This window comes from Melospiza georgiana, chromosome 5, assembly GCF_028018845.1.
Source record: "Melospiza georgiana isolate bMelGeo1 chromosome 5, bMelGeo1.pri, whole genome shotgun sequence".
Classification (NCBI taxonomy): domain Eukaryota; kingdom Metazoa; phylum Chordata; class Aves; order Passeriformes; family Passerellidae; genus Melospiza; species Melospiza georgiana.
The window spans coordinates 14,973,894-14,992,065 of NC_080434.1; the positions used below are offsets into that span (position 1 = coordinate 14,973,894).

At 37.0% G+C, this 18,172-nt stretch overlaps 1 protein-coding gene across 1 annotated transcript in view; it reads left to right on the forward strand.

Moving 5' to 3' along the window:
• The window catches only part of FBXW7 (F-box and WD repeat domain containing 7), a 176,667-nt gene that overhangs the window by 69,996 nt on the left and 88,499 nt on the right, over positions 1-18,172 (forward strand). The window contains exon 2 of the mRNA XM_058024351.1: positions 7,074-7,631. Within this exon, the coding sequence (XP_057880334.1) occupies positions 7,143-7,631 (489 nt within the window). The 5' untranslated portion in view covers positions 7,074-7,142. The remainder of the gene's footprint in view (positions 1-7,073; positions 7,632-18,172) is intronic.

The window sequence follows — 18,172 nt, forward strand, 5'->3', positions numbered from 1 at the left end:
CCATATGGGTCGCTTTCACATTTCCCTCTTATCTTCACCCCATCCTTGCCACAGCATTGTAATTCTCATTTTCTCATGTGTCAAACTTCGAGGTAAAAGCAGAACTTATGTAAGACATTATTCACTGATTATTTACTGTGATTATTTGCTTTCTTTTTGAAACAAGGAGAATGCAGGCATGTTTTGAAACACTTCACATATGAGAATTGAGTTCATTAATTACTTACGAACAAGTGTTTACAGAAAGAAAATTCTCCTAGTTTCTCTCTTCCTCTTATATGGTGATTGCTTTAATATGGACATCAAGTCTCTATTAATACATTTTATAGTTGATACTTTAATGCTAGAGCATTAAAAGTTGCTATGACTTTAACTCAGATTATCCCCTCTTTTAGCCAGAGCAACCCTTGTGTTGAGAATGCACAAAGAGGGAAGAAAAGGCCTTTGGTTTAAAGCATTAAGATTTGATGCTCCTCTTGCTGTTGCAAAGAGAATCTGTGGAATCCACATGAATTATAATACATCCAGAGTCTGTGTTTGTGTGTGCCTGAACCTTGTAGGTGGTTGTAAGATCATACATACTTTATCATAATCTAAAGAATGTGACTGCTTGTAGCTCAGGCTGTTTCTTATAAACTCTTGCTTATGAAAGGTCTAGTCATCACTCTTCTACCTCTGATATTTCTTTATCAAGCCACTTAGGATAAATACTGCTAAATATATATAAATTCTTGAAGCATTTACTCATTTTCTAAACTGCTTTTTGTATTCTCATTTTCTAGTGGGTTTTGTGTGCTATTTCATATTTTATCACTTGTTAAATACTTTATGTATTTGTGCCAGAAGAGGGTAGGATTATGTGATATGTGTTTCATTCCCAGAGTTCAAGTAAAGTTTTCTTTTAAGTGGTTTCTATGTGTTTGTCCCCATAACTGATAGCAAGGGACATGGCTCTGTCATGCCCTCACTGTCCATGTATTATCAGATATTGTCTCTCTTTTAAATTAATCCCTTTGTTTTCTGCAGGAAATGGTTCACAATAAAGCAAAGTGTCTGAGACTGTAAAGTAGCACTGGAGGCTAAAGGGGATTGGGAAACTGAGGCATGGGATTAGAGAGGGAGCCATGTTCAGAAGCAGTCCTGGAAGAAAAAAGTAAGTTGGATGGTGGAATAGGGAGAGAAGGGGTAAAGTCTGTTGAAATAGGATTGTGGGGTTAAATAGAAGCAGGTGAAGAGGAGGCAGAGACCATGTGTGGTGGGAAACCTGGAAGTTCAGAAACATTCAGGGGAAGTCAGGACACCAGGACTTGGTGAAAAGCTTCAGCAGGTAGTTGGGCCTGAATTTCAGTAGAGAGGGAGATAATTAAAACTGGCTGCAAAAGAAGATTAAATACAGCTGGACATAATTAAATTCAAACAGGAAACTTTAATTGTGGTATTTTAAAAATTTAATGAATACCAAATCAATTTTTTTTTGTTTGCTGTCAAATTTATGTTTGACATAAGTAAGTAATTAGAGGAGCACTTTGATTTAATGTATGTTGCTTTGACCACTTTGCACTGAATAAACGACATTAATTGGTCGTTAAAGTTTATTGAGATTGTGAAAAAAGAGCAGGATAATTTCTAATACAACCAAAACATTGCATGTGCTGCTCTATTGAGTGTTTGTGGGAGGTCAATAGTAAAGCAGGAGCAGAGAATCTTTTTGGCTGCTATTTTGTTCTGGAGCTTGAAGCTGTAAATAATGGAGCTGACTTAGAGATTTGAAGTGTATATGTGTTTGGAAGAAGCAGTTTATTGTTCTTAGAAAAAACATGTGTTCTTGTGGAATGAGTTACATTGTCTATGATGTATTTTATTTTGAAGAAAAGCTACTGAAAGTTTTTAAATCTATTTCAGTCTTGCTGTAATCAACATATGTGCTGATGAAATACAGAAGGCTTTTTATTTTCTTCATCTGTGCAATGTATTTAACACAGTTTTGTGACTCCATTACTATGATCATGTTTGCTGTCCTTTATAGTGCAGCAAAATTATTCTGTAACTTTCATTTAAAGCACATAACTTTAGTTAAATTTGTTGCCTTATCTGAATTATATTAACTTCGTTGAGTCCATGCATGAGAATAATTGTACCATATTGTACAATTGTACCACTACCATAAGCTATAAAAGAAGGTGGTAGATTCTTCATTTGATTTTTGTATTTCAGTTATTGCATGTTGGCTGCTTTGGTTTGTTACTTAGCTGTTGTTCAAAATCTTTCCCATATACAAACTGTGCAGCCAGTAATCCAACCAATATCTTGTTTTCTTAAACACATCATGTGTGGCTTTCACTCGAAGTGTTTTGCAACGTTTGCTATCATGGCCATAACTCAAATATATATTTTTCTTTGGTAAAACATGGTTCACAGTCTCAGTGTTAACTCTGTTATTTATTTATTTATACCTGCTTGATTCTGCTTGTAAATCCCCTTCTCATACATCTTTTTTCAAATGAGGTTAGCAGGCCTTGGATGGCGTGGCTTGCTAGGTGTATTTGCAATTCATGTGGTAGTTTGGGCTTGGATCAAGTGCACCTTTTAAAGCCTAATTCCTGATTATCCATAACTGCTTCCCTATAGAATGAGTTGAAGCACAGCTGTCCCAGAACACCTGGGTGAAACTAAATGAGAAGGTGTGCTCCAACTGAGTGGGTCATTTTAGGCTTGGGCAAGGATCTGGGAATAAATCACTTCCTCTCCCCAGAGCTGGTATCCTGTGAGTGCTGTGTCTCAGCTTTGCACCCCTGCCCCTTCAGTGCTGCTCTGCTTGCTTGTGAGGACCAATGCACCAGGGCTGTTCCTGGGCACAGTGTGCTTATAAGGCTCTTGAACTTCTTCTTCAGAAGGTAGATTTGGATGTTGAGACCTTAGGAGATCCTTTGCTTGGGTGGAATGTCCCTATTTTGCTTTCTGTTTGACTGAATTCAGTATTGCACAGTTAAATAACACAATAAAGAGCTCAGATATATTACAGTGTTAAGATTTAGTCAAATATCTACACAAGTTTTTGTGTTAGTTCAATTGTCTTTGTCCACTAAATCTGTTATCTCAAAAGATTTGTTCTAGGAGCATCCCCTGGCCATAAATCATGTTGTGTCTGTAGCTATACTGTCTTTTCACTAAATGCTATCATGATACTTAGTCTCCAAGTCAGTCTAACACATTAATTTCCAAGTTAATTCTTTAAAACCTTTTCACAATCTGTTATAGTTTGTTAAAAAACAAACCCCACCACACCCCAACCTCCACCTCTCTACATCCACCTAATTTTCTTTTTTTCTTTATAGTTTCAAGTAATAAAAATGAAAAAATAAAAACAAGCAGTACTGATGGAAATTTCATTTTCCCATAGTTATGTGGGTTTATAGGTTAAAAATATTTAACAATTTTTTAATCTGTACTAGCAGGATAGAGATATTTCAGCAGTAAAGCAGGAAGTGAAGTGGTCATCCTCACAGTACAGAATGCAACCTGTTGTGGCAGATAACCCTGAGCAGTTTTCCCTTTAATCTTCTAGTATTGCTTGGCATTTCTTGTTTTGAGCAACTGTTGTTCATGTTTATTTTTATAATCTATCTTCTGTGAAAATGTAATGGATAAAGCTGAAAAATTATGCTTAAACACAGCATTTAATGTTCAATAGAGTTAGGGGCTGCATGCAGTCTTCAGTAGAGATGTGGGATGCTTCATCAGCTCTGAGTTTACCATTGGATCAGTCTGGAGACTTCCATTTTCCTTAGGCATTTCTTGCATTTTGTTTTCCCATACAATGCAAGTGTTAATTAACTTACCTGAGAATTGCCAAGTTAGATTCATGGACCAAGTTTGATGAGTTTGGCATGCTTATGCAGATTCATGCCACTTGCATTGCTATGTTTTGGTGTCTGTCTGAAAAAAAAAGCATTTGTGGTCTGAGACAGGTAGGAAAAACAACAGCTTTCCTCAGGGGTTCTTCTGGTTTTTGGTTGATTTGAGTATTTTGGTCTCTTGACTGTATAAATGAAAGAGACACTGTACTAGCTGAAAACACATCATTTCAGTTCTCTGGAAGTTGATTTGTAAATACACTTCTTCCTGCAAAATAGTAATCCTTCCTTATTCCTATCTACCTTATACATGGAAATTATTGTATCTTGTGTACTAGCTGACAGTAGTTAATTCTGAAAGCACTTACATGACAGAAGGCAGCTTTAATGTTTCAAATCTCTCAGATAATGTACATCCATCTGTTCTTTAGCAAATGCATCACCTCTCTGCATACTGATGATTTCTGATGTAGCACTGCTTGTAATTAAATTTTGATAATGTATTTTACAGGCTTCTTGGAAAAACAAATTGAGTTTATTCATGCAAATGCAGAGTAAAATGGAAACCACTAATGACTAAAGCTAATTTCATGAACTGATGGTCACTCAAAACTGTAGGAATAATTAAAAATATATACTAGTACAAGTGTAATTTTTAATTGGCTGGAATCTCATTTGGGTGTAATAACTGTAACAGTGATATTGTTGTCACTTAAACATTTAGTATATTCTTGCATTTGATTACTTTAATGTTTCAAAGCTGACCTTTTATGTTGGTTGCTTACAGATACAAATTGGAAGTATGCATTAAATTATTGAAACAAATGCAGCATTTGCAGTTTTATCAAGTGCATACTAAACCAGTAATTTCATATATAATGCTACTGATACTGAAAAAATGCAATTAAACTATGTAAGCTACACCCATGGCTACTTAGAGAAACATTTGTGATGGAAACTAGAATTTCTAGATTGAGAAGATATAAACCTCTTGTTCAGTTTTTTTTCTTTTTAAACTACTGATTTTTACATTGTTTAGTGCTTCAGCTTTCCAAGTTGAGATAATAAGGTGTGGTATTGTTTTGTTCATAATGCCCAAACTATGTCGCAAGCCTGATACATAAGTTGTATTACCATCAGATGATATATGCAACTAAATTTGACTTGTGATAAAATGTTGTTATTAAACATCACTCCCATATGCTAAGGTTTCTGAGCTTTGGGGAAAGATGTTAAATGAAAACATTTCTCTTAGAGTGCACTCTTTGTGGCATCTTTCTTAAATGCTCCTTACTGCACACAGAAAAATAAACACATCTGCTTTTGCTACTACTTGAATATGAAAAAACAGACATTAGCTTCTGGTTTGGGTCACATGCACCTAAGTGTCCTAAAACTTTTTTCCCATGGAAAATTCAAGAGTCAAGCACAGTGTCTGCTTCCTTCCATTGAATGTGTGGTGCTTAATTGTCTTTTAGTGTTAGCTTCTCATTCACTGGTCAGAACTTAATGGGTACTTTCTTTGAACACATATTTCAGTGACTGATCTTGTAAGGTTCTATTTGGAGGAATCATCCCCTGGTTAGATATGTAGAAATGTGAGAACCCTGTCTTTGGGATGTAAGTAGTGCTTCCCTAAGGAAGAAAGATGCAGAGAAGTGCAGAATCCCAGCTATGAATCCTCCTCAGAGAAAGAGTGGAAAACCACCTGTAAATGTGTTTCTTTTATGGTACAACACACTGAAAATTACAGAACAGCCATGGTTTCTGGTGCTTTGTTCCCTACTAACCAATAAGGTGAATGTTTTTTGCAAATGTCATGGAGCAAAGTTGGGGTTTATATGTTCTCTGTACATCATACAAGGCCCTAGGTTTTTTGTAAAACAAACAAACAAACAAAGTAAAAAACTGTAAGAGATAGGTGGGTTAAGAAAAAGGAGGGGAAGATGGTGGTGGTGGGGGAGGTTCAGAGATTATCACCCTGTGCTGAAGTACTCATAGAAACATTTACTGCTCCTGCTTCAAGGAGGCTCAGATGCTGTGCTCCCATGCAGTGTTTGTGGTGTTGTGCTTTCTGAATCTCTCACCATTGGCCTGCTGAGTGTGTGGGGTGGGCCCTGGGCTCCAAGGACAGTGGCTCTGTACACAAGGACAAAGGTGATTTCTCTCTGCACACGCTTTCATGTACTGCTTTCAGAGCCCGTGAGTCTGACTGCTTGTTGAGTTGTGGCTGAATTCATCTACTCAACACATTGCTTGAATCTAGGGAAACCAGGATTTGCCAGCCTCAAAGGCTATATAGCTGGAAATCTGATACCAAATTTGATAATGAATTAGTCTGTGTTATAGCCCCCTGTTCTTATATATTGCTTGGAGGCACACAGGTAGCTGAATGCGTGACTAATTTGGAAATTGCATTAGTATTTTTCAGTGTCTATTGAAATGCACCTAATTTTGGTTTTTCTTTTTAACATCTCAGACACTCATTTAACAATTATTTTAGCTTCTTAGACTTTGGAGAACTTTACTACTCCTTCAAAAATCCCCACAATTACTAGCAATGTATTTTTTCCCAGGTGAGGTATGGGCCATTTCTGGGCCACAAAGGTTGCCTAGTGATGTCTGCTTTTGACCACTGGGCCTCTCTCTGGCCAGTGTAAGACTTGGCAGTGATAAGGCTGTATTCTATAATGGGTGTTCTCTTCTTTATTAATCTAAAAGGAAATTAGAGTAAAAAGAAATGAAACTTTCAATTATATCTGAAAAATATGCTGCTCTTAATGCATAAGACCAAAAGCATTTTGTTTTTTTGAATAATATACAAAGTCTGTAATCAAGTGACAGGGAAAATAAATACCATTTGAAATGATCCGTGTACAATTTTTTGCAAGTAATATTGCATACTTGTATCTTCTGTTAACATGAATGTTAATGGTTCTTGTGGAATCTCTAGAAGGGCAACTAGTTCTTCTGAATTTTGCTGAATCTGGTGCTTAAAAAGACTATGATCAGGCTGTTAGAAAGAACAAGTAATTCTCTTGGTAGAAAGTTGCCTGAAGTTTTTCTTTTTTTGTTTTTCTAGTAGTGTATCAAGTAGAAATTATTCCTTGTTTCCTGGAATAGTTGCCAAGAATAATACAACTAAATAGATTTTTACTGCCTTATCTAATAAAAAAAAAGTAACATTTGTTATTTCCCTCTCTTTCTTTATCTCCTTAGAATGTGAAAGCATTTGCATCTTCAGATAGCCTAGCCAAGGTCCAAGAAGTAGCAAGCTGGCTTTTGGAAATGAATCAGGAACTGCTCTCTGTGGGCAGCAAGAGGCGACGAACTGGTGGATCTCTTCGAGGTAATGCCTCCTCAAGCCAAGTAGATGAGGAGCAGATGAATCGGGTGGTAGAAGAGGAGGAGCAGCAGCAAAGACGACAACAAGAGGAGCAGCACATTGGGAGGAATGGGGAGATAGGAGCAGAAGAACCTGGATTTGATGACAGGCATGAATCTCAGCAGGAGCAGTTAGAAGAAAATAATAATAGACTTATTACAGTGGATGAGGATTCCACTTGTAACCAAGAGGAAGATGACGATGAACATGCTGGTGACCAAGAGGAGGAGGTGGAAGAGGAGGAGGAAATGGACCAGGACAGTGATGATTTTGATCAGTCTGATGACAGCAGTAGAGAAGATGAACATGCTAACAGTAATAGTGTCACAAATTCCAACAGCCTCATGGACTTGCCCATTCACCAGTCATCGCCATTCTACGTGAAGACAAAGGTGAGAATTTTTTTGTGCTCTTAATCCTCATTAACTTTGGACTTTGGAAAAAAATGGCATATTTAGCATAAACTAAAGTTTTACAATGAAGCAAACATATTTCCTAAAGAGCTTACAGTGAAGGATTTATGTAGTCCACAAGAACTATGCTGTTTTAGCTCTTAATAATAAAAATATTTGCATGCATTTGACAGGAGCAAATACACCTATGTAATTTAAGGAATAGCATTCTGATGACTATGGTGAAAATGCCAAGATGTTTCTTTATAAATATTTTTACATAAGACCCTCCTGGCGTTATTTATGCTATTTTCCTTCTCCAAGTGAGCTTGAAGGAAAGGTAAGCAATTGTACATATGTTGTGTTCTCACACAGGATCTGGTTCATTTAGGTGAAAACATTGTAATGAAAAAGTAGGGTGGAATAGTATAGAAATATGAAGTTCTTCCTGCTGGCCTGCTGAGTCCCTTGACAAAATACAGATTTTTAAAAGTACAATAGCCAGTCATTCAGTTAGAAAGTCATTACAGGATGTCTTATTGCATCCTGCTTGTGAGGACCTTGAACCTCTGTGCTGGTAGTTGAAAACTTGAGATTTGCAATAAGAAGCTAGAAATTAATCTTCATACTTTTATTTCTCTTTGTATCTCCTAATATTTTAGATTAAAAAGAAGTTACTGGGGTATTGGTTGCAGTGTATATTTGTAGTTCACTATATTTTCCTAGTTCTCTGGGAAGGAGGAATTCCATTAACAGTTAGGAGCAGCAAAATAATGAAAGCAGTGATATTGACTAGTAAGAAAGAGAGCCAGGCCAGTGTTCTTCTGGGAGAATGTTCTTTCTAAGTCTATGGATTTATTTAGTTTTATTACTCATTAATTGTTAATAAAACACCCAGCCTCTTCTTACCTTTCAAAAAACAAAACCTCCTCAAACTTTTAAATTTTACTTAAAAAATAGTTAAAACCTGATGTAAAATAAAAACAGACAACAAGTCAGTTAACATAAGTAAACAGGTTGACTATGAGCATAAATGTGTAGAGATGGATAATCAGTCTTCAAGATGCGCCTAAACAGATAAATAGGGGGAATATTTCCTTCTGGAATCTACAGCAGTGTTTTTGTTAATAATGATACTATGCAATTCACTTCCATATTAAGTATCTCAGCTAACATATTTGATTTTTGAAAAGTTGTAATCTTTTCACATGAGTTTTTAATATAATTTTATATTTATAATTCTATTTTTCAGGGTTACTGAAGTATATGCTTTCTAATTTGGAGTGAAATACTGTCATACTTCATGGAATTGAATTGGATTCTACTATTGAAATCCTTGGTTTCATTTCAACACATTGGTTTTCCTGTATTTAGTATATTTTACTGGGTATCATATAACAGCTTGCATCCAGTATGGACAATAATTAATGTAGGAAATTATTATACTCAAAATTATGTTTTTAAGTCTCTGACTTAGAAACTTGCTGAAGTGCTTTGTAAGTAATTATACTTAAATTATGTACAGACAGAGCAGAGCATAATTTTCAGTGGTGGCCAGTTCTGAAGCTTTTTTTATTGATTTCAGTAATGAATGTAGCTTTTTCTTTCTTTTCTTGAGGCATATTTGACATGAACTGAAACAAGCCAGTTTAGCCTGAAGGAAGATGTCTGAAAGATCTTTGTACAGATGCAAAATTTCTGTGTGGTCTGACAGTTGCTCTGCCTGTTCGATGCAGGGCTGGCCATTTTTGTCAGTGCTCTGTCCCCAGGCTGGGCTTCTGCAAGAATTTTTGGGCAGCCAGGTAGCAACCCAAATTTGGGATTTTTTTTTTCATGGTGCAGCTCTGTTTTAGGAAGTTCCAACTTTAGTAAGTATCAGCACAAGTTAGAAAGATGCTTGAGGTGGCGCTGCTCAGCATGATGGTTACACATTAGAACTGGCAACATGCAACATTAATGTTACCAATTCATTAATAAACTCATATTTAACCAGAGGAGCACATTCTGTGTTAAAAAGTGTTGTGGAAATACATCTGTGAGAGCATGAATGAATTACCAGAGTAAAAATAAGCATGACTAATTAATATCCTGCTTTTGAGAAGAAAAGGGAGTGTTAGCAGACTCATCAGCTATGTTTACAAGTGATTTCTGCTTCTACCTGCTGAGGATAAACTCATCCTAGGAGACTTGAACTTGGTGGATTTATTTTTAGCTTTTCAGACATGTTTCTCAGTGTTTGTAGTCAATTACAGTTCTCATAACTCTGGCTGAATTACCTTGCTGTGTGCTGTACTCTGTGAAACTTGCTCTGTGCCAGCATTACAGGCAGTGATGGCTGAATGCCCTCCTGCCTGTCTGTGTGTCAGGTGTAAACCTGGCTCCTCAGGAGCATTCCTGGTGCAACACACTTTGTTCTGCTTGTACATATGGCAGCACACTTTCACCACTACCAAATAACAAGAGATAATAGTGAGACTGAACAAAATAGCAACTGCTACTACTGTAGGTGTTGTACAACTCAAGTTTTTTTTTCACATCTCTGTTCTTTGTCCTTTTTCTTCCTTTCCTCATAAACTCCTGAATAAAGTCTTTCTCTAATCTGATTTTATTTTCTGTTTGTTGACCTTCAGAATCCTGTGTGGCTAAGGAAGGAAATGTCATATTTCCCCCATAACACCACAGTGTACCCTGTTTGGGTTTGCTGCTTGTCACCTTAGTAGCAGCAAGCATGCTGTGTTCTAATAGATATATATAAAATATATGAAAATATTTGCCTCATACTACTGCTCTGTGCAAATAACTGATAATTGCTGCCATAATGTTGTGAAAATGTCATGAATAAAGGGCATGGGCTCTTGAAATGAGAAGGCTGGTGGTTCAGGAAGGATTTCATTGCATTTACCAGCACCACACAGGAATCCAGAAGGATCCTTGTGGTTACCTTCCATGATATCCTGCATAAAATAGGCTGCTCTGTGTTGACTTCTGTGCAAGCTAAAGCTTATTTTTTGAAAAATGTCACTGTTTGAAAACAGGAAACTGTGCAGCAAGGCAAATCTCTCTCAAGCCTAGTTTAATATTTTGTTAGTTATCATCAGTGTTTAAACTTCTCTACCTTTACTCTGCCTTCTTCCTGTTGTATGACATTTTCTATTACAATTTTCTTTTATTTTCATGTTGTATTGAGGAGCTGTTTAACAAATGGGGCTTTTTTCTCCCTGTATGTTAAGCAATCAAGTTCTTCCCTAAAAGATATCTTAAATGTAAATAATAAGGACAATGTGTCCACTGGGCATATTTTTCTATTTTTTGTTCTTGTTATGGTACTTCTCTGAGCACTCTGGTGTTGGAACATTTCTCTTGAATCACAGATGTCTTTATATCTTGATCAACAATCTGGATGAGGGGATCCAGTGCACCCTCAGTCAGGTGGCAGGTGACATCAAGTTGGTTGGGAGTGTTGATCTGCTGGAGGGCTGGAAGGCTCCACAGAGGGATCTGCACAGGCTGGATTGATGAGCAAGGCCAATTGTGTGAGGCTCAGCAAATGCCAGATCCTGCTCTTGGCTCACAACCCCACATAGCATTACAGGCTGGGGGAAGAGCAGCTGGAAAGCTGCCCCATGGAAAAGGACCTGGAGGTGCTGGTCAGCAGCAGCTGAACATGAGCCAGCTGTGCCCAGGTGGCCAAGGAGGCCAATGGATCCTGGCCTGGATCAGCAATGGCGTGACCAGCAGGAGCAGGGCAGGGATTGTCCCCCAGCATTGGTGAGGCCACACCTCAAACCCTGTGTCCAGTTCTGGGCCCCTCACTGCAGGAAGGTCACTGAGGGGCTGGAGCGTGTCCAGAGAAGGGCAGTGAGGTTGGTGAAGGCTCTGGAGCACAGGTCCTGTGAGGAGCAGCTGGGGGAGCTGGAGTTGTTTAGCCCAGAGGAATCTCAGGAGAGACCATATCACTCTCTACAAACACCTGAAAGGAGGGGGGCTTTCATAGCCAGGTGAGGGTTGGCCTCTTCTCCCAGAAAACAAGTGATAAAACAAGAGGAATTGGCCTGAAGTTGCACTAGGGGAGATTTAGATTGGATATTGGGATACTCTACTTGCACGAAAGGGTGGAACAGGCTCCTCAGGGAGGAGGTTGAGTTAACATCCTTGGAGGCATTTAAAAGACACGTAGATGTAGCATTTAGGGACTTTAGTGCTTTGACTTGTAGTAGTGTTAGATTAATTGTTGGACTTGATGATCTTAAAAGACCTTTTCCAACCCAAATGATTCTATGATATCAGAACTGCAATTAAAACGAAGTAGCAGCTGTGCCAGGGACAGCTAAAATTTGTTTATGAGATGTATTTACCTATTGATATATCAAATAACTCCATACATTGGGATTTCATGTTTAACTGACTTGTATAATATGATGCAAGCCTTTTTCAGAGAGCTTTCTGTTCTGTAAGGTTCTTTGTACCTACAGAACTAGTGCTCAGTTGTATTAAAGTGACCAGAGCTTTCTCACATGTCAGGCCCTTTACTGTTTGTTAATTTTTACTTCAGTTGATCTGTATCTTGTCAAATGCTGCCATATCTGTTTTAAAAATACTAAATAGCACAAGAGAGCTAAGTAAATATATACAGCAGTCTGACAAAAACATGTTCTTGATGCTGATTCTTCACTGATTGCATTGTATTTGTGGCATCCATTTCCAGTGCTCTGTGAGGATTTTGTATTAATTCAGTTCTGTTGGGTAACAATTAACCACAGCATAAGCAAACAAATACTCTTACATCCCATATTTCATAGCAACTGCACTTAAATGCTTTTATCCCTCTACATGTGGCATTCTGTTGCAATGCAAGGACAAGAATGTATCACTGGCAGTTGCCTTCACTGTGAAATTGCTCATGTTAATTATCATTCTTGCTTACTTGAGATTTAAATAGTTTGTCTACCTGTGCTCATACTCTTGAAATTGTAGTACTAGCAGATGTATCATGCCAGCAATATTTTATGTTTATCAAAATTGGTGTTTATGACAGAGGTGATACCAGCATGATTTTGTGGAAGAAAATGTCATCAATGCTATAATCCTATTTTATGACAACCACTGTTATTTTCTCTTGTACTGACACCTGGGTTTCACCATAGGGTTATCTAGGTTGTACTCTGTTTACTTTTCCAATTTTTTCCCTGTAAATTATAGATTTATTTAGTATTTCTGAAATATTTTGATTGTTCTGATTCTTAAATATATTTTGATCATAATAGGTTCAATCTTTAACTTATTTCAGTTTTTTTGGTCTTTGTTTGCATAACTGTTCCTGTAACTCACAGTTTCATAGTTTTTAAATATTAATTAATTCAATATACTTAAACATTTTGTTTTTAATTGATTTTTTTTGTTCCCATTAAGATGAGTTGTTTTTCTTGAACTGCTGCAAGCTTTTTATATATACAGGAGCATTGTCTTCATGATTATCTTAGAAATTTTTTCTAAACAGCTACAGTAATTTACAAGTTCATTCATCTCTGGTTTGAGTTTGATGGGAATTGGTTTGTGGGGAAAAAAGTCATGATCACTTGTAAGCAATCTCCTATGAATTAAACTTTGTTCAATTAGTTTTTATTTATCTAAAATTCAACATTACATAATACTTTTAACATTAAGTGTCTCTAATGTTGAAGCCATCTCAGTTAGGAAATAAACACTTAAAAAAAAAACTAAACACATGAATTCATGAAAAGCATTAGCTGCATTATTTCCAGCAAATATTGTCACAGATTTCTATGGTGTAGGCAAAGTAGCCACTTGATATCAGACTAACAGGAGTGAAATGTACCTGAATTTTAAAATCCAAGTGAGCAGGTGGAGCAGGGAGATTCTTAGCTGGTGCGTAGCCATTTTCTTGCTCGGGGTTTCAGAAAACACTTTTGTCTGCTCTGCTTGTCTGGAGGGATTTCTGAAGGAGTGTTTGAGCCCATTTATGTGAGATGCTTTATCCTTCTGGGCAACTGTTCACCAAGAATCTTTGCAATTTACTTAAACGTTTATTTTGTTTTCTTCTGTTGAGGCCATTGTAAAGCCTAGCAAATTAGGTTATATGAATATGAAATATTATTTCTGTGTTAACTACTTGGATTGTGATGGTGACTTCTCATAAGGGGTCAGACATTCGTGTGTGTAGAACCCTCCAATAATTTCACTAATTAGTCTCCTCTTCAGATGCAGGTTTGCTTGCTGCAGAATTGTGGGTTGTGATTGTTGTGATGGTTAGCAGAGCTTCCAAGGAAACTGAAAACAGATTAGCTAAAATGAAGATGAGAACTTACTGTATAGTTGCATCTACAACCGCAAAAACCACCTTGATACCCTTTTAGAAGCTGTCATATTTTAGCATTTGCTTCATTACTAAAGGTAATAAAATTTTTTTAAATGGATACATTTAATACATAACATATATTACAAACAGCAGTGGTAAAGGCTGAGAAGGAGTTTAATTTTCATGTGAAACCAGGGTGCTTTGATTGCAGCATCCCCTACCATACTTTATTCCATACTGTCCATTTGGCTGTAAGTCACAAGTATTGTGTAAGTGTAAGTATTGGCGCTGTTCAGGAGCGCCTCTTCTTGATTGTTTATTGACTTGGGAGGGAGGGAAGATACAACAGATGAGCTGGATTGACTTGGGTGGAGCTGGAAGAGGATGTACCACAGGAAGACCTGTCCCTTGCAGCTTAAATACCCATCTCTTCAGTTCTGAACTAAATCTAAAGCCCTGCTCACATAAAGAGCTTTCAGCTCTTAAATAGTGCAGGCTGCGACAGTTTTTTGCTGCAAGGTGCCTGGTCTAAGCTTCTATGTAGAGCCACACAGATAAGAAGGATTTATTTTTTTCAGGGGGTTCTGGCTTTGGCTGGAAAGACAGATGAATTTTTTAAACTGAGGAAACCTAAGATTGCACTGGGCACTCTGTGCAAATGCGAGGTGAAAAGGACTCGTGTGTCAAAGTCTGCAGTCATTGTTGGAATTACTGATAGGCTAAAAGCAGGATAGGGGAATAAGGAGGAATCAAAGATGATTACAGAAAGCTTATCCTTGGGAGCAGAGGGTTTTTTTGTGTCTACAGGCAGTACATGGAATTAGGAAGAAGTTGCAGTGTGTGTAGGTGGAGGGTGGTGTGTGTGTGTTGTGTGTTAATAATTTTTCTCCTTCTCTGGGCAGCAGAGGGGGCTGCTATTGCTTTGCTGCAGCCCTCCCTATGCAGACTTGTGCTGTGTTCCTTTGCAAAGGTTTTCCTTGCTCCCGCAGCTAAAAGCCTGAAGCATGTTTTTTAAGTGTAGGGAATAAATGTAACTGGAGCAGGACTCAGTATTTTTTATTTGTCAAGGAATATGTTTCTAGTATAGGAAATGTTGTAGGAATGTTTCCTTTAAAAGAAAAATTAAACTTATTTTCAGATGGCTTGTGTGATGAGAATGCAATAGTTCTCTGCTCTGAGTACACAGGAGAAAGAGAAAAAACTTCATATTACAAAAAGAGATTGATTTTTTTGCCTATTGTTTTTTCAAGAATCACATGCAAGGTATGTAGTTTCTTCATGCCTTTCACTTAAATGCTTTAAAGGGTTTTAAACTAAGTTATAACTTGCCTAAAGCTGTGGTAGAAAGGCTACACATTCAATGATTGTTGAAAAAAGGCAACAAAAAAGCACTGACTGAAAAAAAGTTTTTTTTTTCTCTCTTGCTTTTCCTGAAGATTGTATTTTTTAATTGAGGAGGATCTTGTCAAGGCATACAAATGCTTTAAGGGGAGATGTTCAGGTATTGGGGCCAGATTCTTCAGTAGCGCCCAGTGGCAGGATAAGAGGCAATGAGCACAAAGAGAAAATAGGAAGTTGCATCTGAAAATGAGGAAAAACTTTCCTTTGAGGGTGACAGCACTGGAACAGGCTGTCAAAAGAGCCTGTGGAGTCTCTTTCTATGGAAATACTCAAAACTTGCCTGGGCATGATCCTGTGCAACCTGCACCAGATGAATCTCCTTTAGCAGAGAATTGGACTGGATGATGTCCAGGGGTCCCTTCCAATGATTCTGTGATTCATAACATCCAGTCAGAATTACTTTTGCAGTACCATGACAGTTTGGTTATTGTCAAGCAAGTTTTGTTGTTTTAAAATATATTTGCTTTTTACTTTTCTGATACAGAACCTTGTTTTTTGTATTGGGTGGTAATAACTAGAAATATTCATACTTGGAGATTAATATAAAAAACACTTCTAACCTTTGCTTTCTTTCTAATTTATATACCCCATAGTTTAGTGCTCATCATTCCACACATGCAGGATCATTTGAAAAGGTTGCACAACTGTCATTAGATGTAGTTTGTTAAATATTAAAGCATCCATGGAAGGAATGCAGATTCTTTGTTTCTCTGTAGATAGCAAGTCGCTTCTTCAACTTTACTAACCTGCAGAATGCTTTTCTACAAATACCAGTGTTTTGTTTGAAAAGTACTTTTTACTTCCTGTGCTTTTACATGACTGTGTTAATTTATGATTTCATTTGCTGCTCAAGGCTTGTAGAAGTTTAGGTATACTTTTTAAAGTAGAATTTTCCTACACCTTCACTTGTACATAAAAATAATGTGTTGCATAATTGCTGTCTGGCTCATTTTTCCTACTCTGTAAGTGGATCATGAAGTTTGCTTATAGATATGTGGGCTATGTCTGTAGTAATCTGGTTATTACTTAGGGTATATACTTGAAATGTCCTTCGGTTGCTTGGCTTAGGCATTGCTCCCTAAAGGGAAATATTGGGGAGGTACTTGCATATGTTACTCAAACTTCCATATCAGTTTACTTTATGTAGAATAAATTAAATTTATGCCTTCAGGATAACTACCTGAAGCAGCACCTTGTTGTCCAACACTTTTTCATAGACTTTGAAATCAATATTGGTTCAGCTCCCACGTGGTTTTTGCTCTGCATCTTTGCTGTCAAAATGAAAATGAGAAATGAGCTTTTGGTTTTTTTTCTCAATGGGAAGAAATAAAAAAATGTGCTGTAGTACTATTTCACCTCACCAATTGTAAGACAACAATATTATGAAGTAGAAATCGTGCAAATGTGCTTCAGAATCCTTTCAGTATGCTCACTCTGTTGGGATATGTGACTTGTCTAACAAATGCATTTGGGAGCTCTGCCCCACTTAAATATGCCATTTGTTCCTTTTGTTGTTCTTGACTATGTGGCACATGTTATTGCCTGATGTGATCATTAGCCCAAATATTTCCAGTCTGTAGTGATACAGCTGTATTTTCTTGAGCATTTATCAGTGGATGCTGTTGCCCTGTCAGTTATAAGCTGATTCTCCTTTTGAAGATTAACTAAAGTTGGTATTATAAAATTTAATGCAAATGATGAATCAAAGTGTGGGGAAAGTAAAACTTTTGCTGGTGAGTTAGTTTTTGGTTTTGTTCACACATCCTTTCCCAAATGGTTGTTAAATATTCCTTTAGCTATGAATTTGAAGTGTATGTAAAAAAAAAAACCCAACAAATTATGATTACTAAACTTCTTACATTTGCTGATGTTTATACATTTAAAATCATGGGATCTGAAATTAGCTTAGGGAGCTGAAGGACTAGAAATTGATCTGAAGACCACAACTAAGTTTAACACCTGCTGCAGGACTAACAATTTTTTTCTGATATGTTTCTCACTCAGAACTATTTTGCAGATTACAGTATGTCCTATTTATTTTTTAGGAGACTCTTCATTATCTTCAGAACATGTGGCTATTCAGCAAACAGTGCACAGTGAAGGAATTTACATACCTTTATAAATTCTTGAGTAGAAGGAGAGAAACTAGACAATGTCAATTTCTCTGCTAATTTAATGATTTCTGAACAGGCAGAATGCTTAAAAACAAGATTTCCAAGCTGTCTCAGCAAATGTTTGAATAGACAGCATCTAATGTCCATCCACAAGGATTTTTGACACATGAACTGCTCTTCTTTGCTAGTGCCTGGTGTCTGATCCGTGCATGCAGCTGTGCTTGGGTAGTAATGATATACTGTGCATTTTGTGTAACTTATTGATGAGCTGCTATGTTTTGTTTATGTGAATGTTTTACAGCTTGGTTTATTGGGGAAATTTCTGTTATAAAAATCCCTGTAAAACCTACAACAGGTGTTTCTATAAATGGTTTGTTCTGTCACAAGCACCTTCTCCCTTTTTTTCCATGGCATGGTTAATGAAGATGCTGTCTAAACTTCATGCAGAAGTTGTGATATTTCTGCCCATTTTCTACTGGCCAAACAAGTTCAGGAATTAACCAAATTATTATAAAATATGTGTATTTTAAAAATCTTCATGTGCCTTCATTTTGTATGGCACAACTTTTGATGTACTATTACATATAGTTAAGTGGCATTGAGATTTTAAAGTAGGAAATAATTAGTTCTAGTGGATAGATGGGTATCTTGATAATAATCAGTGAAATACAAGTGGAAAGCATTGCTATTGAGCATCTTTTCTTCTGTCT